General features: G+C 35.1%; 2 protein-coding genes across 2 annotated transcripts in view; one reads left to right on the forward strand and one right to left on the reverse strand.

Annotated features, from left to right (window-relative positions):
- Positions 1-10691, forward strand: part of LOC123312498 (6-phosphogluconate dehydrogenase, decarboxylating) — a 47263-nt gene extending 36572 nt beyond the window's left edge. The window contains exon 6 of the mRNA XM_044896954.1: positions 10399-10691. Within this exon, the coding sequence (XP_044752889.1) occupies positions 10399-10601 (203 nt within the window). The 3' untranslated portion in view covers positions 10602-10691. The remainder of the gene's footprint in view (positions 1-10398) is intronic.
- Positions 10671-25948, reverse strand: part of LOC123312496 (cytoplasmic aconitate hydratase-like) — a 198723-nt gene continuing 183445 nt past the window's right edge. Inside the window, exon 11 of the mRNA XM_044896952.1 lies at positions 10671-12826. Coding sequence (XP_044752887.1) covers positions 12530-12826 — 297 coding nt within the window. The 3' untranslated portion in view covers positions 10671-12529. The remainder of the gene's footprint in view (positions 12827-25948) is intronic.

A 25948-nucleotide genomic window follows, 5' to 3' on the forward strand; every position in this document is an offset into this window, starting at 1 on the left:
CTCAAGGTTGTGTCCCAAGAAAATTGTCACAATAAAAAAATTACTACAGCATTCTATATCAAAAACAAACATTTTGTTTCCCACAAAAGTTCAAGACTTGTACGTGGGCAGTACATATCAAAAACCAGCAACCTGCACAAGAATTGCGTGCACACAACTAAGAAGAGAGAAAAAACTAACAAAAAATTACAACTTATATACTCCAGCTGCTTATTGGATATGGCGCTGTAGATATAGTTCGTTGCCTGAATATCTCGTTCGTCCCATTTATTATCGTCGGCGCTGGTTTTCGCTCGCATCACGACGTCCTTGCACTTTTTAAATTGTAAGAATTTGAATATGCGTATTTTCCAGTTAGAGTTGTACACTCCATCGAAGATTGGAATATTAATTTCACCATTCTTCGCCGCCATTTTGTCGTCTCTTCCCGTTGCCACTTCCAGAACCAGATTTCTTCAACTTCCGATATTAAAACCTCGGATCTGCTACCATGTAAATGTAAATGAACGAAAATTGTACTTTTTATATTGTATATTTCCCAAATCCAGAAAAACTTAGCAATTTCTCTTACAATCTCTTCAAAAATCCTTAACACTATCTTATTTCTACCTTCCATCAACGATAACTGCTCTTCTACATGACAAGACTGACAAGCGCAGCCGTACATTCAGTGTAGCCAATATAAATGTATAGCAATATTACCAACATTTTCAAATTTTTTTCCCCAGTTCACGCGCTCGACTGACGTATTTTCCACCCTCCGCCTATCGGCTGACTTCACTATTTTGTTTCTATTTAACATTAATATTAAATATAAAAAATTTCAGCCGGGATAAAATCACTTGAAATTTTGCATTTTTTCCCAAGTTCCGCCGCCTCCCACGCGCGCACCCACCGATAATTGATCAGCTGACGGTCAGTTTCGTCATTTGCAATGTGACTACTACATACAGTATTAAATTCAGCCGGGATGAAATTCCTTGAAAAAAAAGGCCTTGCCTCCCGGACTCTAAATTAATCCTGTTATCCTCAGTCCTATATAATTTAGTATCTAGAAAAGTTACACATTTGTTATTCTCCCTTTCTATTGTAAATTTAATATGATCATCGAAACTGATACAAACGATTAGTATCTCCTCTTCTCTATCTTCAGGTATAGATAAAATTAGATCATCAACATAGTGATAAATAAATGATGGAGTAAAAGAAAGTCTCTCTAAAGATGATTTTATAAGGGTTGACATCACCATATCAGCTAAAATAGGACAGAGATTCATAAAGAGCATTTCATTCAGATAGTTGAATACATTTTTCATTCTAATTATTTCCTATAAAATGGTTCTTTCTATAAACAAAAATTTGGATGTCCCATGGGCAGTTGCTTGAGTCCTATTTTAGCTGATATGTTGATTCAACGCTTATAAAATCATCTTTAGAGAGACTTTATTTTACTCCATCATTTATTACCTTGTGGATTGAGTGTTTGGAAGGCATTTTTATGGCCTAAGTACACATTTTCGGAGTACCGGAAACAAACAAAGAGCGCACAGTTTTACGGGTGTAGTGTATCTTTTTCGGTGCCTACGTCTGTTTTCGCCATTAGAAAGTGGAAGTGGGCGCGGTACGTTTACCATAATGTTAACGAGAGAAATAACGTCATATACACTCACTTTTATGAATTTTATTGGAATGCGTAGCCTAGTTGAGTTTTTAACCACTAACACTTATGGTTTAAAAACTCAACATAATGAAAATCATGTAATTAAGTTTATAGTTTAATTATGGATTTTCATCAGTATCGGCCTCATCAGTTCAATATGCGAGTAGAGCAGAGACTATTATAGGCGGGTATATGTCCCCCCCTTTAAGTTACATTTACAAAGGAATACAACAAATACCCTACAGAATTTCAAAGATAAAATTTATGCCGCCCCTCCCTTCAATCACTTATTCCATCAGAACATAGAATACTTATGATTTGATTCTTTATTCTAAGCATATTCCCCCCTCCCTTAAATCACTCGTAGAACCGCCTCTGAATCCATGGAAATACTGAGAACATCATTTACATCATTCAAGACAAACTTATCGACGGAATTTTATAAAACTTGGGAGGTTATTATTGATACATTCCGAGATATGAATTATTACAATATTCCAGGGCTAGACTCATTTATCCTCATTTGGAATAATGATTTCTTTCGCTTTTTAAAAAGATTCTAAATTAGGCTTCAGTAGGTTAGGTACGTACCACGTGGTACCACTCAAAGTTGTCTTATTCTCTTATGAATTTTTGATATCAGACAAATTTCGAAAAATTGAATGTATTTTCATTAACAGGACTGAGATATCTTATGATTGAATATGAAACGTGAAAGTTTTCGAGAAAAATCATTCAGATAGAAACACTGAAATGCATTGATAATATAAAATTTTGCTGTTTAGGATATGACTTATGACAGTTACCGCATGAACATGAACAGATTCAGTGATTAGACATTAATCGCGTTGGACATATTTTAGAAGTTGTGAATAAAATTTCACGAATCAACAGAAATAATATGAGAATTGTAACACATAACCATACAGGGCATGTCTTTGACTCGTAAAAACATTTCAACAGTAGATTCTTAAGGTCAGAAGAAAAACTTTTTGACGAGATGAGGTGGTCCATATGGAGGCTGAAGGAGAGTTTTGCATCAAATATCACGCCTAAATCCCTAACCCTAGTGACCCTACCAACGTCGATGTTATTCAAGCAATACTGGAACCCAATAGGTGAATTATTCCTTGTGAATGATGTAAGCATGCATTTGTCAACATTCAACTCTAATTTGTTACGACAACAATATTCCGAAAATGCCTCCAGATCCGCCTGCATTCTTACGCAATCTCTTATGCTGACTATTTCTTTGAAAATTTTTAAGTCGTCTGCAAACAGGAGTATGAGACAATATCTGAAAATATCCTTCAAGTCATTCACGAATATGAGAAAAAAGTAAAGGTCCCAGATGCGATCCCTGCGGCACTCCTGATGTTACAACAAATGGGGAGGATTTGTAACCGTTCACGCAGACAAGCTGGGTCCTATTAAACAAATAAGATACGAGCCATCTCAATAGATCACCGTGGATGCCAACAGCGGAAAGTTTGGAAACTAGAAGATTGTGATCAACTCTATCAAATGCTTTACTGAAATCTGTGTAAACTGAATCAACCTGAGATCGGCTGTCCAGAGCTCTTGTAATAAATTCTGTGTAAACTACTGGATTCGTTTTCACTGATCTTCTGGGAAAAAAACCATGCTGTTCTTGTATTATTGTTGATTTTAAATGATGCCTGAGGACATCAAGAACGATCTTCTCGAACAGCTTGGCAAAAACTGACAGCTTACACACTCCTCGATAGTTTGTAACACAGTTTCTATGTCCAGAGTTTTTGAAAATTGGAACCAAGAGTGATGTCTTCCATGAGTCTGGAAAAGTACCAGACTGGATAGATTCAGTAAATAGAATCGAAAGAGGATAATTCAAACTAGAGCAGTTCTTAACAAAGTATGATGGATATCCATCAGGGCCCGCTCCTCCATCTGCATCGAGGGAATTCATATTATTCAGAACAATCTTAGGAGAGACAACAATCGAATCCAGAGCATTAGCAGTGCTGTTACAGCACACACTGTTGTAATCATGAAGCTGCCGGTACGGTCTAAAAACGCCACGAAAAAATCTAGCAAATAAATGATTTATACTTTCACCACCCTCAGCAGACTCATCATCACAATACATTTTATCTGGAATCTTAGTTCCATCTCTGCAACTTCTCACATACTTCCAAAAGTTTTTTGGGCATGACTTCACGTCTCCTTGAACGGAACTAACCTAATTACAATAATCAGCAGAAATAAGTAATTTACATTGTCTTCTTAAAATTCTGAATGTCATAATAACAAATATGTCCAAATCTTTTGAATTTTTTATGCATTTTATTTTTTTCTTTAATGGAAATTATTGTTTCCTTCGAGAAATAAGAGGGAAACGTTTATTTCTTATTATAACTTTGGGAATGAACATATCCATCCCATTCTCAATAATGCCATAAAATGCTTTTACACTCTGATTCACACAACCACCATGGAGAACTTCAGACCAGTCTATGTTCAGAAAGTATTCATTCAATTCACCATAATTTCCCTTTTTGAAATTGTAGAAACTCGAGTTAGAGTCACGTAGTACATTAATCCTTGAGTAATCAGCATAAAACTCAATCAAATCATTTTCAGTATATAACTGATCAGTTTTCTTCACGTAATCATTGAGCCTACTTATTTCAGTCTCAAAATCAGATATTTTATCGCAGCAAAACTGCACTGACTGAAGAAGCATTGTCTGTCGTTCACGAATCTGCTTCAACTCTGCGCGTATTTCCTCCAGAGCACCCGGGGACTCACCATCGTGCATTGTAATATATGAATATGATAATATGCAACGTTGGACGAAATTAGTAATTTTGGAAACAAAATTAATACCTGCAGAAGTAGAGATTACCCAAGCCATGGGAATAGCATTTCTATTCAGTTCCTGTAAACTTGAATCGGTGAAAGATTCCCTTCTGAAATGGTTGTTGCAAATTCTGTGATGCTTTCTAATAGCACATGCTTTAAAACCCAAAGTTTGCATCCACAACTCATTCCTGTGAAAGAAAATATACATTTACTCAAATGATCTTAGGTTTAAATAAACAATTTTACGTACCTTGCAGGGTTGTATGGAAAACAAAATAATCTCTGGACTTCTGACTCAGAAGCCCTACATATTAAACACTTTCTTTCGGCCATAAAAAAATTGAAATCTAAATTAAATCACTTGCACGAGGCGTTCTCTAAGGAAATTCAAAAATGATTCTTACAGATCAGATAAAAAGAGTCATGCGCCATTCCGCTTCTTCCAATAATTTTTCTTCTTCTTTATCATTCTGTACATAGACATTTCAAATTATCCAAAAAGCGTAGGTAGCGCCCTCTGGAAATTGCTGGAGGAGATGGTTAAAAAGGATAGACTTATACAAGTCACACAGAAAAGAGAGAGATGTAGCATCATCCTTAACTTCGGACAAATTTTGGCCTGGATTTGACCGTCTCGGTTGTCTCTGTGTATGAGAGCTCTGCTCCGTTTGCCGACGTTGAGAACACGTAGAATTAGTGGTGATGTGCAGCTGTTCACTAGGCTTTTCACAGGGATGTTGTCAACGGCGGAGCTTCTATCCCTCACGTCCCGCCCAGAAATACTAGAGGATCAGTGTTATCGAATTATCGGTTTAATAAACAAATTAATTCAGATGTATAACATCCGCAGATAATTAAACCAACGAATGTTACGATCTAAATCGAACTAACAAACTACCATCGCTCGAAGTATTACCAGAAATTTCATCTAGGCTGTGGTCCGTATATACACTTTGGTTTCTTCTGGTTAGTAAGTGGGCGGTCCCGTATATATCGAATTCTTGACAATTCGGTTCAGTATCAGTCACCAGAGTAACCGCTCTGGTAACTTTCGGTTACCAAATGTGTATATACGGACCATACGCCTAGTCGACAAAGAGTAGATGCTGACCATGGTTTCGGTCTTATTTGACCTCGTCAGAGCAACAAAACTTATTCGTCAACGAAACGCTATGAATTGCTGGCTCCTTTTATTCCATGTCAGCAGCGAGTATGATGTATAAATACATCGTACGGACATCTGACAGAGAAACGGGAACCAACCCAATTCAGTTTCCTAACTTTCAGAGCGAAGATAGTAGTATGCATCCATATGCTTGAATCCCATATTGCCGATCTGCTTTCCATGCCCGCGGCATGTTACTGCCATGATCCGAACCTTTCTGCGCTTTTCCCCTTGCTTGATTATCGTAATATACGATGGCTGTATTCGGGTTCGGCTTTCGGACAGTCCGAGAATTCTTCTAGAACTGCGCAAAACTGTTGCGCCCCAGTATTGAATCCTAGGGCAGTTCTAGAACTATTCTCGGACTGTCCGAAAGCCGAACCCGAATACAGCTAAGATCTGCAATATGGGATTTAAGCATATGTCTCGTAGGCTCCTAGTCTCTTCTCTTCTAGAGTCTCGTAAAAGGCTCGTGTCCTTGTCGTTGATAACACTTTTTAAGAGCGAAATATTTAAATCTAATGATTATAACGCATATTCTAGTTTATCTACCGAGTAATTCTTTCCAATTATTTGCCTTTGGAAGTATAATTATAATATTATATGAAATTGATTTATTGATTGTTGTACTTGTTTCAAGTCATATAGAAGCAAATGAATCAAAAACTTCCGTCTATCGTTCAGTATCAGAAATTAAATATCTAGTTATAATTCTTCTGAATCTTTTCAGATTTTCGGCCTCATTCGACATATTCTGAAGTTGATGTTTTAATATCGAAGAAAACTTTTAGAATATATCAAAATCGAATTTCGAATTATCTTTTATATCTTTTCAAACATTGAACTGTTATGGGTTCAGTTGTATTCGATTAATTCTAGTTTGAAACACTTTGTTATTTACATAAACCGTATCACTCATATCGGTCAGGTTATAAACTGTTTGAATGAATTGGGAAAATTTGAGGCAACTATTTAAATACATCAATGCGTGAAAGAAACAGAGTCTTTTAAAATTTCCGTATACAGGGTGATTCGTAACTTTAAGTATATATGGGTACTTAATAGCTTCTCAAGGCACATTAGGTCATATAATAGTTATGAATCCTCCTGTATATAATCATTGAATGCTAATTAAAAATGTTTGGTCCAAAATATTGAGAATAACAAACTGTACCTACGAAATTGTCAACAAGTAGAGAATTGTCCCACCCATTGAAGCCATAACTCATACCGTAAAGCTGCATTCACAATTCACTTCGCGGGCCGAAGTGCACTTCGGCACGGAAGTTAAGCAGGTGGCGTTCTCTGTTACCATTCGTAACTGAACTTGAATTTCATTAGGAATGGTAACAGAGAAGTGAATTGTGAATGCAGTTTAATATTATACCAATTTATTGAGGGCCGACAAAGGGTTTTGCTGCCAAACAGGCACCAGCTGCTTCACTTTACGATATATTCAATTTTTTCAGAGTGAAAGCAGAAATGAACGGAATATTTATGAAATATATCAAAGACCACCGGCTCGTGTTTTACATACCCTGAAAGTTTTAACCAATAAGAGTGCGTTCGTCTTGGGAAGTTTATTGCAATGAAATGAAGAATTTCTGCTCTCCTCATTCTCATAAAATTTTCCATACAAACAATTATATGAGAAAAAATAGGAAAAATTGAGACGACGAGAAAAGTCTCGTCTCGTCTTGCACATGGAATATCAGGTCTCGTCTCGTTTTCAAGACGAGACTCCTAAAAAATTCGAACAGATTTTCGGATGTTCGACCTGCAGAAACGTCATGAAATCCTAGAAACCTTTCAACGACTTCACCATTTTCAACGTATCTAATAAATACAATAGAGAGTTGAGAAGCGCATGAAATATATGTCGTCTCGTCTATCTGCCTGCCAATAAAAAAAAGGTGTACGTACTATGAATTTCCTCGTCTATTTGTTTCTTCAGAATGAATGATTGTAACATCAATTAATTTTTTTTAAATTAGCACGATTTTCCCTAACTTAATTATTGAATATTATAAGTGCTTTTTTTTTGGTATTATCTAAGACGGTCGCAATATTTTGTTTCCCAAAAAGTTTAATTTTGCAAGAGGATGCTATATGCTCCTTTGACTTGTTATGCCTTTGGATAAAACGCGGTAAATTTTTCAAATCTGAGAACCCCGTTTTAGACCATGAAGTATATTCTGTTTAATGAGAAAATAGTAAACATGTCCAGCAAAATAATTTTTCCCGTTTGATCGATCCAGTTAACCAATCACATTTATCGTACCAAACAACACTGAAACCTCTATTTTGTCGATTTCAATTTCAGTGAAATTAAATTGGGTCGAGGTCTTGTTAAGGTTTCAACAACGTACAGTTTATTCCCAATATTCAATTAGCTGAAATTATTACTCAAAATCTAATCTGCAATATTTTCGCATCGCTTTATTTCATCTAATCTATCCATTTTATTTTTTGATCCGTATCAGTACTTACCCTTAACAAAACAACCTTCGAGTTCTCCACGAAGCCGTTACATTCAAATTGAAATCATAACAAAGTATACTACGCCGGAAAACGCCTCTACCGCCGGAGATCCAAGCGATTCAAGCTTTCGAAGAGGGCAGGAAAGAATCGATGGAGAACAGGGGAGCTGTGACTCCTCTGACAGAGAGGTTGTCTCTGTTCTCTGATACATTTTACAGGAAAATATGGTACAGTGAGTCAGCGGAATTCTTATTCTGCTAGTATGTGAGTCTAGAGAACATATGCGTGAGTTACGCCTTTGAGTATTCAACCTCAGTTGAGTTAATACTCAAGGGTTACACTAAAGAGTATCAACAAGAGGATTCACTCTATCATTTTAGTCGGTTGCGTTTCAGTGTCCTTGAATGTTCACTGGTTTAGTGAAAGAGACGAAAACGAAAGCAGATCTTCTTTCGGTTCGCAAGTCCCAATCTGATTAGTCGCCCAGATTCTCTTTTGACTGTAGTGAATCTGAGCGCAGTATTGCTATCGCGTAGGGTCTCCCCACTTCAAGGTTAAAATTCCATGTGCATTCGATCTTCCCTTGTAAATCAGCCAAGTGTTGTTGATACTCTTTGGATACACTATCAAAGGAAGCAGAAGGCCCAATAGCCTCCGTCCGAATAGGCAGTCCTTGGAAATATTCACATTCGACGCGGCGGACGCGGCCGACGGATGTTGATTGTATGATTGTTATGCTGAATTTTTATGAGCGGAGTACCGAAAAATGAACTAATTTTTATCTGAATATCTAGTTCAGGTGTTTGGAAAATTTATATAGAAATTACTTTCTGAAAATAAGGAAATTACCGAAATAAATGTATTTTAGCTATAAGCTTTATAAGGAGGGTAAGCCTCCCTTGCCTCTTCTGCTGCCCTTGTCTGTAACATAATAATAGAAATTAGAACAAATCAATTTTACTATATATTTTGATCTCATTATCTATTCACTAAATCCAACACTTGCATTCGCAAATGGGTTTCAGAATATGAAATACCATTATTTCAAAGCCATTCTTTGATTACATCTTGTTTATTCGAAACCGTAGGGGCTTTATTGATAACTGTTGCTTTATCAATGATAATTAATTATTATGGCTCCTTTAAATTTTTGAGGAGTTGATTCTCAAACCATCCTGTAATTTTTTTTCTGCACCTTCAATAAATTTATTAGCATGCCAGCATGAAGAACTATGTGATTAATTATCTTTTATTTATCAACTTAAAAAGTTTCTTTACCCTTCAGACTTGCTTGTATCAAGAGTGGAATTTTTTGACGAGAAAAGTCACAATTCTTGAATTCTGTGCCGAATGTGCTTCCTGGAAGTAAAAGTTCTTATGAAAATTGCGAATATTTTACATGGATCGGCGGATTGTAATATTCTTCCAGTTAAGCTCTTGAATAACTAAACCCGATCGTTTATTGGTTTCATGAACGTTTACGAATTTGATTTTTCACTGTCCCAACCCAAGTGAACCTAACTATTCATTTATAATATTTTCATGCAAAATTGATGCCATTTTTTCCAATAAACTATATGGAAACCTAATTTTATTAAGTTCTCTTTAGGCTAATATTTTGAGTAAATATTGAGAACAATCCATTAACCTATTTCCAAGGCGGCAGCAACTTCCAGTAAGAGATAAGTAATGAAAGTTTTGTAGACATTTAACACTTGAGTGAGTTATGAAATAATTGATCCTTGATACTTACAGCTGCAAAAGTCACAAATGGCCCCCAATTATCACGTTCATCCTCAACATACTTCCATAACGAAGCTATCATAACTTTCGCGCCCGATTGGATAAAATTTGGACATGTTTTCTTAGGAATCGGAACATAACTTTTCAATATGAAACTTGGTAGTTCTGAAAATAACTGATTGTGAAAAACTAGAAATATGTATTATATATAACAAACGAGAATTAATCGAAAATAGTCAAAACAAAAGTTTATGGAGTTAACCTAACTCTTTGATCAAGACAAAACGATTGAAATGAAATAAATATCTAGTGCATCCGCAACGTTTTTGAGCGGATTCCAAGGTGGTTGCTGTTGTCATGACTGATCTACCATCCATGACATCATTTCATTGTTGCGGAAAATATGCTCTACTTTATATTTACTTCATAATTTACTGATTTTTTTTTCAATGGCTCTATTCAGAAATTGAACATTTCATTAAAAACACAATATTTTTCATTTCAGGTGTTCCCACTCCTGCCCTGAGTACTGCTTTAGCTTTCTATGATGGATATAGAAGTGAAAGGTTACCAGCAAATCTTCTCCAAGCTCAGCGCGATTACTTTGGTGCACACACATATGAACTGCTTGGTCAGGAAGGCAAATTTGTTCATACTAACTGGACTGGAAAAGGGGGAAATGTTTCCGCCAGTACCTATCATGTTTGAGAATTTGGCTTGGGAATTTTATTTATGGAATTTTTTTTTAACAGAGGTTTTTATATTTATACACAAATAGATGGTTATTGGATATGTTTATTTATTTTCTCATTTCATTGGATATAAAAATCTTTCCTTTCTACATGCACATTTTCTGAAATAATGAAATATTCAGAACAGATATACAAAATGAAACTATACATACAACAGTTAAAACATCTCGGCAACAACTACATATCTGAAGACAATCCAATTACTACATTTTGATTTTGTTTTATAGGTGAGTATTGGAAGAATTGTTGCAATTATAGAAGAAAACTCCGCTTAATTTTCTGAAGGACATGGAAAGATTATACTAAAGACTACGTTCGGCCAGTAAACACCGGTACAGAGCGAGTAGAACTAGAGTTTTATCACAGATCAGCTAGGGCTAATGGAGCCTGTACAAATTGGCAATTTTTGAATGAACGAATGACAAATCTCAACCACAAAAATCATGGGAAAAATTTGAATTTGAATGCAATTTGTTCCAAAATGTATATGAATAGATAATTCTTAGTGTGGATTAAACGGAAATTCTACAGTTTTATGAATAGTTTGTTTATAAGTTGTTTTTTTATGGTTTGTCTCGTTTCATAACCCTGCTTCTACACGAACTCCTTTCGCGCCCCACCTTGGGAGCTGGGGCTCATAGAATTGATTCCGAAAACTCTACTCCGTCTAGAACGAACGACAACTATTGACACTTTTTGTTCTGAAACTGCGTGCCCGAACGACTCGGAACAAAAAGTGCTGATAGAGTCTACTGGCCGAACGCACCTAAAATATGCAGTATCAAGAGATCCTACCTATCCGAAGATTTATTCGGAAAAGTGCCTGGCTATTACAATATTATTTTTACTGTTCGCGTTGCAAAATAAGATTGCAGCGCTAGGGTGAGCACTTACAAAACTATACTATGGTTGTTGTAATTGTTTTCATAACCTTAAATGCTTTTCGTTTTTTGAGTGTTGATGCGTGTTTTGTTGTTTGAATAGACTAAAAGTGAATATAAAGACTTCCTGCTTAATGCATCTAATTAACCGTATATTATTATTCCCCTAGTGTCTGATTTCTAAAGTTGAGCCATATAAAATTGCTACCACTAGAGGGCTTATGACAACTGGTTTATGGCAACTGGAATGAACGCAACGAACATGTAGATGAAGTAAAGAGTGGCGAAATTTGCGATACCTCAAATATAAAACCTCGTAAATTTTTTCAACACTAAGAGGAATGGAATGAATTTTTACGACATTTCGTAAACTGTATTTCTCTGCTTTCTTTTGTTCTCGAGCTATGAGCCTAAATGAACATTTGGGGCAATTTCAACTTTGATCGTTATCTCTGTTTTTGCTGTGAAATAAAAACATTAAGGCACTTTTCTGATAGCAATTTAGTGGCGAAGCGAAACAGTAAATGTTTTCATTATTTGATCCCAACAACCCGGAACTGTTGTCATTTTCCTCTGAACTCTAAAAAGTTGTTGTTCAGGTACCGCCAATTTTGCCAACTCTGCACCAAAAGACGGCCATTACTACGCATTAGACATGGAAGTCACGACAGAGACAAATTTCAATTTTTGTCGAACAGTATTTTGACGAACAGAGCAGACCAGCATATGCAAAAAATCCCCATCGTTCCGCTCATGGACACGATGTTGGTACTCTTATTTTTCTTTAGAAATATTTTTGCATATGTCAGCCCTTTTTATCATCCTAGCTAGATACGGTGTAATTGATATGAATTCTAGATAATCGTAGTCGGCGCGAGCCTCCATCTTTTGGTGTACGTATAGGTACAATTTCACATTTGTAGAAAATAGAAACGAATAATTCACAACACCCCTCCACCTTTGAATTTTAAACCTCCTCTTATCAATACATACCTAAGCCCAATCATAACATTTTTCTTATCATATAATTCAGTATTCCACCATTTTGATAAAATAACAAATCAACTTCTGTGTCAAACCTCAAAATAACTTCGAACGATTTTCCACTGTTGAGGGTAACTTTAATATTCTGACCAGGCCTAAGATCTTCTGGTAATTCAATATCATATAATTCTTTTCCTGTTAAGCCAAGCGAATCTGCATTTTGGTCCTTCAAAAACTGCAGGGGAATAATGCCCATTCCGATGAGATTTGATCTATGAATTCTCTCGTATGATTCTGCTATCACAGCTTTGATGCCCTGAAAAAACAATTTTCATGAATTTTTTCACTACAGATCTATTATATTATTTCCTGAATAAGAACCAATAGGTAGGTACTAGAAAAGGGACTGCTATAGCAGCGCCTACGGCTCTAGGCTTTTTTATGACGCCCACGCCACCATTTCTGTAAGGTTACTAGAGTTTAATCGAATGATGATTCATTCCTGTTTTCATTGTAATATCATTCTTTTGAAGATTCAAATAAGAAGAAAATAAGATTATTTTCAAATTATTATTATTTATTCTTGAAAACCAAGAGAAATCCACTAGAGCTTCTGCATTCGCAAAATCTCTAGTGTCACTAGACTCTATGTGGATTTCTTTTCCAACACTCATCAAAGATGAGTCAGTAAATTCACTGTGCGATTATCCATAATGACGGCCTCAAGTAATTTCAAATCGAATTTATACTTTAAAAAAGATCTTTAACCTTGCGCCTCCGTGACTGGTAATGTGAGGTTAATTCTGAGGGCCGTACTTAAATATGGGAATATCACAAACTATTTGAAAATAAATGATTCAACATTTCCAATGTTCTAATGCAGTCCTCGATAGGTAATGCATCCAATTTCATTGAAGAGATACCCTCCATCTATAACTGACTCTGAATTTGCAGAGCTATTGTGCAATCCACCAACTGCTGAGATTTTCAAGGAAAAAATTATTAGCGGCGTCTGGCGTCATTAACTAGTAACATTAACATTAATTAACACTAGTAAGCCCAGCGATCTGTTTTTTCGGTGGATCCATCTTTTACCACCAAATCAATAAAAAAAAGTTATAAGCGAAAAGAACGAGACTATTCCACCACGGTCAATACCGTGTGTATGATATCAATGCTGCAGTCTGTTAATTTTTTCCCTTATTTAGAATAGAATGCCGATGCGAATAATAAGCTATATGCAAGGATAGATGGGGTGAATTCTTACCAAGTATAAATCAGGGTTTATAATCTGTAATTTCATACTTTTCTTCTGTTCAGAATATTTTACGGATTTCAACTCCAGGAGAAATGTCAGTTCAAAATAGATGGTCAGAGAAATTGATGGATAGAGTAAATTGAGGAATGAATAAATATCCTAACATAAATTTTTTTCATACTGAAAGCCCTAGAGCCCCCGCTCTAACGAATAAAATGAAGCACCACTATTCTGTAGACGATGGAAGCATGTTCCTCATATTTTTTCGAATGTTTATAACGGCTGGCCAATAAAATTGATAGAGAAATGTATCAGATTTACTCAGAAAAATTTCTATTTCTTTCTGACAGCCCTAGAGCTCTAACTATTCATTCATGCATTTTACGATCGAGAGTATGTTCCTTTTTTTGTTTTGAAAATTTAAAATGGCTAAGAAAATTTATTTCCCAAAACACCCATTCCATCAATTTTCTTGGAGGGCCATATTAAAACGCGACGCGACCCAACGAAACGTGATGCGTGTTGAGTCGATTCAAATGTATTGCTTTCTATAGACCAGAACATACTATGAACACCCGACGCGACGCCACGCGCGTACAATTTACGCGTCAGCTCGCGTCGCGTGTTAATAATGTGTTTCCGCCTTTAATCCTTGGTATGAAATGAGCCTTTTCCTTCCTTGAACTTAATTATAATTATAATTATTTGGTTTGCCATCAGAACAATATTTTTAATCATGAATCAATTTTGGAATTTGGTTAGAACATTACAGTTTAAATATTCAATGAGCTGTGATTTTCAACATCAATGCATTTTAGATTTCAGGATAAAGAATATATCATAACATTGAATAATTTTCCTTGAACAGATCTTTCTTAGATAGATACCTGAAAACTTCCACCTGAGAGTGCATAAACCCTTTACTTACTCACGATGTTTCTATATCTTCCTTCATAAAGTAAGTCAATTCAATTGTTTACGAAACTGAACATAACCTCTCAATGTAGTAATTTTGAAAGATCCTCATTTTGAACTTATTGTACATAACTGGCATGGGGAAAAATTGTTGGGCGGTGAAAATAAGAGTGACTCGAAGTTGATATTATTGCAGTTTTAGGTCTAACTGAAATATAAAAGTACAAATCTGGGCCAGCTGATGACTGAAGTTAGGTACATATACTCCATTCACTTTTATTTTAGCACTCGGTTGGCCATGGAAATTTGACACATTTCACTCTGTATAGTACGAAAATGTGGGGTTATGACGCTTGTCAAAACATTTGTGGGTTTTAAATCAACGCTATGTTGCCTGTTCTATGTAAAAGTTTCTGTTATAACGTATTTTATCACAATGTCGAATCTCTTCGGAAAATATGTGACGAACATAATTGAAGTTTATACAATTAAGGATGTGCCCAACCTTACCTCTACCTGTCTATGACCATAATTTCATAATTATTCAAAAACATGGACCTAATGACAATTTTCTCCAATAAAATACATCAAATTCAATATTTATTAAAGAACAACATGTTTATTTTGTGAAATCTGAATCCTCTCATGAATTTCTCAGCATATTTGGAAATGAACCAATTCGTCATAGAGCTGCCTAAATGAGGTTTTCTCACCGTTGTAATGACCTCTTCATGTAAGAAACATTAAAGCACACCGGGTGTACCCAAGGTGTACTGATTTCTACCTGTAAAATCTGAATCCTCTCATGAATATCTCAGCATATTTGGAAATGAACCAATTCGTCATAGAGCTGCCTATATGAGGTTTTCTCACCGTTGTAATGACCTCTTCATGTAAGAAACATTAAAGCACACCGGGTGTACCCAAGGTGTACTGATTTCTTGTCCATTGAGATAGCCTCACGAGTACATATGAGAAGGAAATTTTTTCATGAAATATCCGGAATATACCTTAAAAACAGTTATGTCTAAAAAAATATTCATGTCATTTCATGTCTGTAGAAGGTTGTCATATCATTGTTATGACCACTCATAGAAGAAAACTCAAATAATAATGTACACCCTGTGTACATAATTATTCATTCATCATAAATGTGGGAACACCTTGTATTATATGAATTTGAATATTTGTAGAAAAGCAAACTGTAATTCAGGAACAAATCTACGTCGTCATAGAACACCCTGTAGAAGTTCGGAACTGAATAAAATTCCGAGTTTGAAGTCGGAATTTAGCTAAATTCCGACTTTGAACTCGGAATTTTGTTAAATTCCGACTTTGAACTCGGAATTTAACTAAATTCCGACTTCAAAGTCGGAATTTAAGGAAAAATATTCTTAAAATATTATGTGGCCCTTCTAAGCCTTCGTATCAAGATGAACTTCATCTTTGAACAAAAATTTCACATGAATAAACAATTAACAGGACAACTGGTGAGTATTTGTGGCTGTTCATCTTAATACATAAATATAATAATAATTATTAGGTATTTCTTGGTACCATGAGATATTTACAATGTACAGGTTAAGTCAAATGAAAAATAGAAAAATGAATTTTCGGGATCTTATTCTACGATGACATTCATCGAAAATCCTGTAGTAAACTTCGCATTAATTCACTCAAACATGAGATTCTCAAATGCCACCACTTTTTTTTGGTTTTCCCAATAGAAGGTAATTCTTTGTCATCCTCTTCATTCACAATCTTTCTGATTGTGGAAATATTCAGCTGAAATATAAGTCGTTTAGATTCAGGTTACAAAAACCTGAGAAAATTATTTCATGGCCAACCGACTGCTAAAATAAATGTGAATGGAGTATAGATAGGTTACGTCAATGACAGCTGTTGATCTCCCTTGGCTGTTTCGCGAAAATGAACCTTATCGACTCGAGGGATAAGAAACGGCAACAGGCCCCGGATGAAGCTGCATGCTTATATCTGTTTTCCGAGTCGAGGAGTAGTACGCGGCTACGCGCCTATGCGGCCTATGGTCCGGTTATTCGTCTTTCGTTTTGCATTTTTCGCGGACACGGGCGTGCGGCGGTTTTCTAAGAAACAGAGAATTCCCGAACCTCTAAATCAGTTAATTTTCACATCTTACCTCTCCCACTCGGTGCTTACGAAATTAGTAGTACGAGATTAATATTGAGGCGCACAAAACGAACATAGAATGCACACGGGATGATGGGCGGTCCTACGGGGGGGTAAAGGGGGTAATTACCCCCCCAGAGCCCATAACGAATACGATTTTTTGAATTGAAAAACTAAGAAAACAATATTATGATGAAATGAAAAGGAGAGATTCCTTTACAGTGCGTCTCACCCTGGCTGAGACAGCCAGGTTTCTCGCTTGTTATTTAAGATAGAACTTTTTTGTGAAACTCAAGTTATCCTAATCAGATTTTGCATAACTGTTTCCTTTTATGAGATACAGGGCGATGTTGGAAATTGATACTTTTCGTATCCCTCCTTTATCTCCGAAGTTTTGAGAAATAATGCTGAGCTGAAAACTACGTCTAATACAAAATTTTGCGTAGAATACAGTGTCGTCCTCAATTTTCTTTTTCGGGGTATGGTTTTGAAGATACGACACAAACTTATATTTTTTTCAATGGAACACCCTGTACTTTATTACTTCGTTGAATTCAGAAATGCTGAAAAACACTAAAACATCACATAATGATGATTTTAGAGAAGAAGAATCAATTAGATGGCAAACAAAGATAATACACTCATCACTAACACGAAAAACAAAACGAAGGTACTGTTATGGTTTGCGTTTCCCCAATATATTATTGTTTAGTTTAGTTTTTCCAATGAGTACTAGGAATTAGAAGGAATTTTAGTTAATTTATAAGAAATTTATTCATCATAGATGCTATGCTAGGAAATTTTTGATGGCATGGAAACATAATAAAAATAATAGGGAGTTGTCAGTCAAGAATAGTTTTCAGAAAAGTCACTCCTTGAATAGACTAATTCAAATAATTTGCTTTTTATAAGTTGCGATTGTGTTGATGGATTTCAACAAAATAATATATAAATAAAATTTGAATTCAGCGGTTCGTAACAGTACCTACCTAGAAGCAGCACATAAATAATACAAAAATTCATAATGCAAATTAGATAGAGAAGAAATACAAATAAAATATTTGGTATTGATACAAATTTTCAACATTGCATAATATTTTACCGAGTATTTTACTAATAAAACTGTTCAAATTGCTGTCCGTTTTGCCTAATACACAATTGACAAACCTTTCCAATACGTGGTATAAAGACTTCATACTTTATAGGTCTTTATACAATGTCTGAGTGCATTTAATATTATAAAAGGGCTGTTTTGTAATTTCTCTGTTGATGCACGAAGTTCTTCGGGACTGTTGTGTCTAAACACAATAACAATTCATAGCGATGACAGCTAGATCAGATTTGTTTTTTTCTCTTCGATGCCTACTTGATTAAACAATGTTTCCAAATGTATAGTAGCCATAATAACAAAGAGGATGTTTGTATCATACATGAAATACTACTCTTAATAATCAAAAGTAATAATCCTTTTATTGAAACTTGGAAAATTCATGGCTCACTAACAGAAAATCATCATTATGTGATGTTTTATTGTTATTGTTTTTTAGCATTTCTGAACATCCTACCTATATAATGAAGGGAAAAAAATAACGAATTCAACGAAGTAATGAAATACAGGGTTTTCCATTGAAAAAAATATAGGTTTGTGTCGTATCTTCAAAACCATACCCCGAAAACAAAAATTGAGTACGCCACTGGATTTTACGCAGAATTTCACAAAAAAGTAGGACAGAAACGTGAAAACCGCAAGGCTCTATCTTAAATAACAAGCGAGAAACCCTGGCTGTCTCACCCAAAATAGTATGCACTGTACAATTTAGAGAAAAAAAATATGGTACTGCAAATGCCAACTAAAGATACCTACAGGGTGTTATTTGAAGTCTTAATTTGAAATTTCAATTGTTCTTTCAATTACTACCCCCCCCAGAAAATCAGTCTAGGACCGCCCTTGCACGGGATTATATCTAGGATTATTTTTTGTGAACCTGTTACATATGACCTTTCATATGCGAACAATTATTATTTATTCTTGACCACGATTACGGAAGTTGATAAGAAGTTCAATAAAAATGTCAGCAAGCGGGGACCAGAAATATTCCTTCCTTATAGGAAGGGAACCCTTCCTTATAGGAAGGGAACGCAAGAAATGTTCTTTCACTTCAACTTTCCTTGTAGAAATATTGAAAAAACGTATCTGACAACTACTCAAAAATGCTTTTCGCGTGAGAAGACATCACAATACCTAGGTATTCAATCAAAGATTAAAGAAAAATATTGCGATTCAAGTTTGATATTTATTGTCTTTTTATTCAGTCCTCTAAAAGTTGAACATTTTCATTTTGAATTGTATGACCGAGATAAGGAGTTATACGAGTGTCAGCCTTCTGAACGCGAGCAAATTATACGTTTTCTGACAATACTCTCAATCGCAATTAGAGATACATACATTACTAGCTTGAACTCCCGGATTTGCTCACGTAATATTTCTCACTTTCAGAGTTAAACGCTAGTTAAGATATATGAATGTATTTAGAATAAAATCCTCATGATGGAGAAAACTAAAAAAAAAAAAACTTCAATTATCGAACACTTGAAAAAATAAACTCCACAATTCCCTGTGTCCGAAAATTTTTGTGTTACAAATAGTTACTAACGAGTTACAAACGAATTCAAAAAAATTATCTTCATTTTCGAAAATGTGGGTGCTAACTTCACATTTTCCTGTTACAGGTTAGGTTACAAACAAAAATTTTTGTGTTACAAATAGTTACTAACGATGGACTTTCCAAGTGTATTTTATTTTTCGCGAAAAATCGAACAGTGGGTGCCCGTGAAGTTAGTACCCAGCGGAATGCGGTGTTTTTCTTCCAGTATCTTTAAGGTACAAACGGAAATTTTGGTGCAAAAAATATTTAGTAACGAATGCAAAAAAAAATTTCTTCATTTTAGAAAAAGTGGTAGGGGCGGACGGGCTACCTCGAACCGGCCCGGGAATTTTCTTCCAGACCGGCCCACTTCAAGAACGAAAAAAGTACTTTTGAGGTGGGGGTTCAGTGAAGTAGCATCAGTTGCCATGAAAAAAAAATTTGATGAGCAGCCCCTACAGATGGCACCTTAAAAGCAATTTTCAAATGTTTTTTTACAATTCACTGTCGAAAAATTGAGCAGACATTTTGTGGGAGCGAGAAGGCGATGAAAAAATTGGGCCATGTTCCCATATAATTGCAAGGGATATTAAAAAACACCTCTAAAATCGTTTCGCCAGAATTTTTTTTTCTTATTCATATAAAACTTTCGAGAAATTAATTTTTGATTTCCTGCTTTAAGTGAAAGTTTTCACCTAGCAAAAATTTTTTTATTGCCTATATGGAACAACCACTCAATTTGATTTTTGTCCGCTTTCTGGTTTCTAAGAAAAAAATTAAACATTTTTTTTCATATGCTTTCTTCAGGAAGCTGTATATAAACATGGGCTGCCCAAAAAAAAAATATTATTATATATGAAAGACCCACTGTTTGTCGACTATAAATCGACCCTTAAATTAACTACTCCTTTACAATCTGCATTATGTTAGTTTTATATTTATTTCAATCCATTTTATTCAAAACAACTCTGAGTAAATAGAATCAACGGAAAATGTATCTATATATGTTGTCTATAGGTATGGTTGAAAAAATGAACATTTCCAAATTTTCTCACATTTGACATCAAGCATTTTTTGAACCATCACAACATGGATGCATAGTTTCCAAATTTCGATTTCAAATTTCCTTAGGGTAATTTTGAATGAAATTGGTGAAATCTTAAATGAAAAAAAAAGGTTGGAAATAGTCTTTATGTACCATTAATTTCTAAGCCAATCGACACTGAAGAATTTTTACTAATTTGAAAAATGGTTTTTTAGTTTTTTACCATAATACCTTTCCATGATTTTGTTAGATAGTTCTCTCGATATCATATTCTCATATACCTTGAAATATCATCATATTAATTATTCTCTTCAAGATTTTGCTAAACGAATAAGGTGCAATCCAGTGACCCACTTACGTAAGACACCCACTGTACCTACATAAATTTTTTAAGAAACGCTTATACATTTATACATATTATTCAAAACTTGAATAAAATCTATAAACTACTAGCTGACCCGGCAAACGTTGTTTTGCCATATAAATAATTTCCTAGTAATTTCTAGTAAAAAAATAGAAATTAAAAATTTTGTCTAAAAAATAAAAAAAAAATTTAGGGGTGGACTACCCCTAACATTTAGGGGGATGAAAAATAGATGTTGGCCGATTCTCATAGATACCGGATAAGCACAAAAAATTTCATCAAAATCGGTCAAGCCGTTTCGGAGGAGTATGGCAACGAAAACTGTGACACGAGAATTTTATATATTAGATTGATACTTCTTGTAGAAACAAGAAAATTGAGTTGTAGGAGTTTTTTGTTGAGAAATAAGAATACTCATATATTTCGTTTCAGTGTACATTATATAAGGATCTAGATCTCAAAGAAGATACCTATCCTGTCAGAAAAGATATATTTCCTCAATAACCTTAACCTTTTTTAGGAGATTTTCGTTTTACATAATTGAATTGCAATCTATGCATCTTCAAATACTTAGTTGGCCGACATAGATTTTGTATTTCCTATAGCGAGCAAGCTTCTGTCAAATAATATTAAATAAAGTATTAAAGTAAAGTTTGGTAGTGTGATATTAAAAACAGAGGTTTAATATCACATAACTAAAATTTACTTTCACACCCCGTGTCCCATGGACTGGCAACTTAAAACATACGCATAAGGCAAGTTCAGCATAATAATCATACAATCACGTGTAGAGTTTTTTGCAGCTTCTGTATTTCATTACGTTTCAAGCCACCCTGTTTATGCCAGTTGTTCAGGAATAATTCATTTTTATCAATATTATTTTCAAAACTTATTGTAACATATATTTATTGGTAGTTTTCCCAACATTCGTTTTGAATTGGTTTTCAATATTTGTAAAAATAAAAATATCGACATCAAATATGTTCCGCCGAAGACAAAAAAATGGTACGAACTGACCAGCCCTCTGGCCCAACAATCGACCGGCCCACCGGGAATCTTCCCGGTTTCCCGGTGGTCCCATCCGTCCCTGAAAAGTGGTTGCTTACTTCACGGACACCAATTCCCTACGACCTACAGCCGTTTTCAATAAACCTATCAATCCGTCGTTTCGCTTACTTACGATTGGAAACCATTCTAAAATATAGGTATCTACAGATAGATCATAGAAACAAAATAAGATTGTTTTTCTATCTTCAGTAACTGAAACAATGGATAGATAGGTTTATTGAAAACGGCCGCTAATCACTTATAACGATCCTAGTCTAAATTGAAATGATCATATATCGATCGTGCCCCTTATATAACCACCTCTGGAAGTAGGCGTCCAATAGATTTCATTTCTTGTCCAAATTCGTATTTCTTGAACCTCATCTTATCTCGCAAAATATCCGTTATTAGAAAACTATGCTGTGCGGAGAATTTTTCATCAGAAATAAAGGTCACAAAAAAAGGTCTGATTCATTTTCATATCAATTAATTCCATACCATTCAAAAACCCTCTTCAAATGGAACATTATTTTGGATTGAAATGAAAATGATAAAATGGGTTATCGAAGTTAGATATATGACATCGCTGACGTTTTTATAGAACTTTTCAAGCTCTATATAATTGTACTTGATCATATTTTACTATCTCGTATAGTTTACGCAGCGTCGGCCATGAAAGCAGAAATCAACGGCTTCAAATTATTAAGGATTAACCAGTAAGCCCATAGTTCTACTTTCTAGGTAGATTCAGCTTTTGTAGAGAGTAGATCCACCTTTAGATATTAATTCGCTTATTTTTCACTTTTATATTATCTGTTTCTGTTTATTTTACCTTAGAAACGGTTGCTATAGATACACTGATAACTTCCTAGGGCATTTTCAGCGGGCGTTAAGCAGCGTTCTCACGGAGCTTAAAATGTAAAACGTGGAAAGCTTTCTATTTTGCTTTCGGGATCATTGCGTGAAGAGTGGGGATCGATGGTGAAACTATTGTGGATCACGTAAATTCAATTCGCTTCTCATTCGATTAGATAAATACAAATAGCCATGTCGAAAGGCATCGTTGAAGGTTGTGCAGTTTTGAGTAGTATTTTTTATGCTATTTCAGCAGGAGACCTACGTAAATCATGCCTGCCGAAAAAAGAACGTGCTTTCGGATTATAGAGAGAGAGAGATCTATTGGTGATTACACAAAAATACATTTTTCACACAAGTCATGAAATAAGTTAACAGATGAATTTTAAAAAGTTATATAAAATCAACATCGTGCAGAGTCCGATTATAAAATTCGTCAATGGAATGAAAAACATTTACCGACATTCTTCTCACTGTAGCTCTGAACTTTGTCATTGGCTGATTTTTCACCCCACCAGGAAGTTTATTGTATAGAGACACCGCACAAAATCCCGCACTCTGTTGGGATTTGCTCAGTCTTAGGAAGTTTTTTCCTGATATGTGACTTATTCCGTGTGTCATAGGGATGAATAACAGGCTGCTGCAAATATTTATTATTATTTATATGCATATAAATTAAATTCTCGAAGATAAAGAGAGATGGGAACGCCAGAATGCCGAGTTCTTGGAAGGTGTTCTTACAGCAGTCACGATATCCCAAACCACCAGAAATTGGATACTCAAAAGGGGAAAACAACTTTAGTGAACTGACAAATAATTTTGCAGAGGATTTTAAAAATATTTTGCGAATACCTGAAAATCATTTTCCCCACAAATTTCAAAATCAGACACTAATATGAGAAAAGCAATTAGAATTCAATTAAAATTGTGAGTGACACCGGTCTACTAAGCCACTGTTTCAAGAGTTTGGATATGTTTCATGTTCCAAAAATACGATAAACACAACTTAAACACAATTCAAACAAAAACTGATGTCGTGGTGCTGGTTCAAATATTATTGAACTTTTGTTATGTTGAACCAAAGAGGAATCTTTGGTTGAACATACAAGTTTCGTGTCGGCTTTTCACCTCTAAAAAGAGCCACCTCCCTAGTCAGCTATCCTTTGGCCACAGATTACAGAAATCTGTGCCCTTTGCTCTCGACTACTCCCCACTAAAAATGCGTCTGCGCGAAGAGGTGTCCTGCCACTATTCCCGCTGCGCAAATATTAGAGACGCAATCTCGAGAGCCATTGCAGTTTAGTGTTGTGCTCGAGTCGCAATCAAACCCTTCCACTTGCTCCATTCATAACAATAATTCACAAAACGACAAGGTCTACAATCAGTTTAGATCTGTCTTTGTCTGACATAAGTTCGACATCCACGCGAAGGAGGTCACCTTGCGTTTCGAATTTGAAGATGTTTATAAACAAATAAATGGTCTACTCCACTATATATTTAAATTATGCACTATGCATTTCGGCAAGGTAACTTGCCATCATCAGGTGCTCTAAAATCAAACAATTTGTCAAACAAATGAAAAGATCTTAAATTGATCAAATTATAACCTACCGATGCAGTTGTTAAGACGTCAACGATGTAATATGAGCAAAATGGAATAAAAATAAACAAAATCATCAAGAAAACACACTAATAACGACATCTATGTTTAACAATTAAAATCAAATTAAACATATCCACAATCACATGTTCAACAAAAAGGGGGAACATGCGAAAACACACACATTAAAGAAAGAAAACCCAGATGTCGTCCCGTTCTTCGATATTGTCTAAAATTACAAAAATGAACAGTCCACGAACAAACAAAAATAATAAAACTCAGCAAAAATCAGGCACCTCGTATAGAATTGAAAAAAGTTGAACAGTCAAAGTTAATCTGCTCATTGACGCAGTTATATTCTTGAGACCTCAACGCTCTGTTGATTTCCAAGATCTCCAGAAATCCAATTGAAGACTCTTCTCACAAACATGCAAAACTTTGACACCAGTTCTTGGATCGAAAGTGTGGCCTGACTCCAAGATGTGGTTGGCGAACTGTGATGGGGTGTTGACGATATCTTTATCTCTGTTTTTTTCTATATGTTTCAGATGTTCACCAACCCTTGTTTCTATTCTCCTCCCACTTTGACCTACGTAAGTGACATTGCATTGGGGTTGGGAGCAAAAAAGTTGGTAAACTCCAGACCTTTGTGTGATGGGTATTTTATCTTTAGTGTTGATTAGATGTTTAGCCAGGGTATTAACCGTCTTGAAGGTAATCAGAGTATTTTCTGTGTGAGCGTTGAGGTCTCAAGAATATAACTGCGTCAATGAGCAGATTAACATTGACTGTTCAACTTTTTTCAATTCTATACGAGGTGCCTGATTTTTGCTGAGTTTTATTATTTTTGTTTGTTCGTGGACTGTTCATTTTTGTAATTTTAGACAATATCGAAGAACGGGACGACATCTGGGTTTTCTTTCTTTAATGTGTGTGTTTTCGCATGTTCCCCCTTTTTGTTGAACATGTGATTGTGGATATGTTTAATTTGATTTTAATCGTTAAACATAGATGTCGTTATTAGTGTGTTTTCTTGATGATTTTGTTTATTTTTATTCCATTTTGCTCATATTACATCGTTGACGTCTTAACAACTGCATCGGTAGGTTATAATTTGATAAATTTAAGATCTTTTCATTTGTTTGACAAATTGTTTGATTTTAGAGCACCTGATGATGGCAAGTTACCTTGCCGAAATGCATAGTGCATAATTTAAATATATAGTGGAGTAGACCATTTATTTGTTTATAACCATTATTAAAAACTCCACCGATGGACTATTACCAGATTTGAAGATGTTTGTTTAGAAAAATATTATAAAACATGTTATTAATATTTCAATGGATTTTCAGTTTTCTATATAATTTTCAAACATGCAATAATATTTACGTCATGTGTATTGAAAATATTTGAAATGGACTTGGTACATTTTTTCCTGTTGTGATATACTTTTCATGTTGTGTTGCGTTGAGGTTAGAAAAAGTACCGCTCGAAATATGTAAAAAGTGCGCAAATAGGTACAAGATGGTTTTACTAGAAACAGTCTACGAGGCGAAATCGA

Source organism: Coccinella septempunctata, chromosome 4, assembly GCF_907165205.1.
Source record: "Coccinella septempunctata chromosome 4, icCocSept1.1, whole genome shotgun sequence".
Taxonomy (NCBI): domain Eukaryota; kingdom Metazoa; phylum Arthropoda; class Insecta; order Coleoptera; family Coccinellidae; genus Coccinella; species Coccinella septempunctata.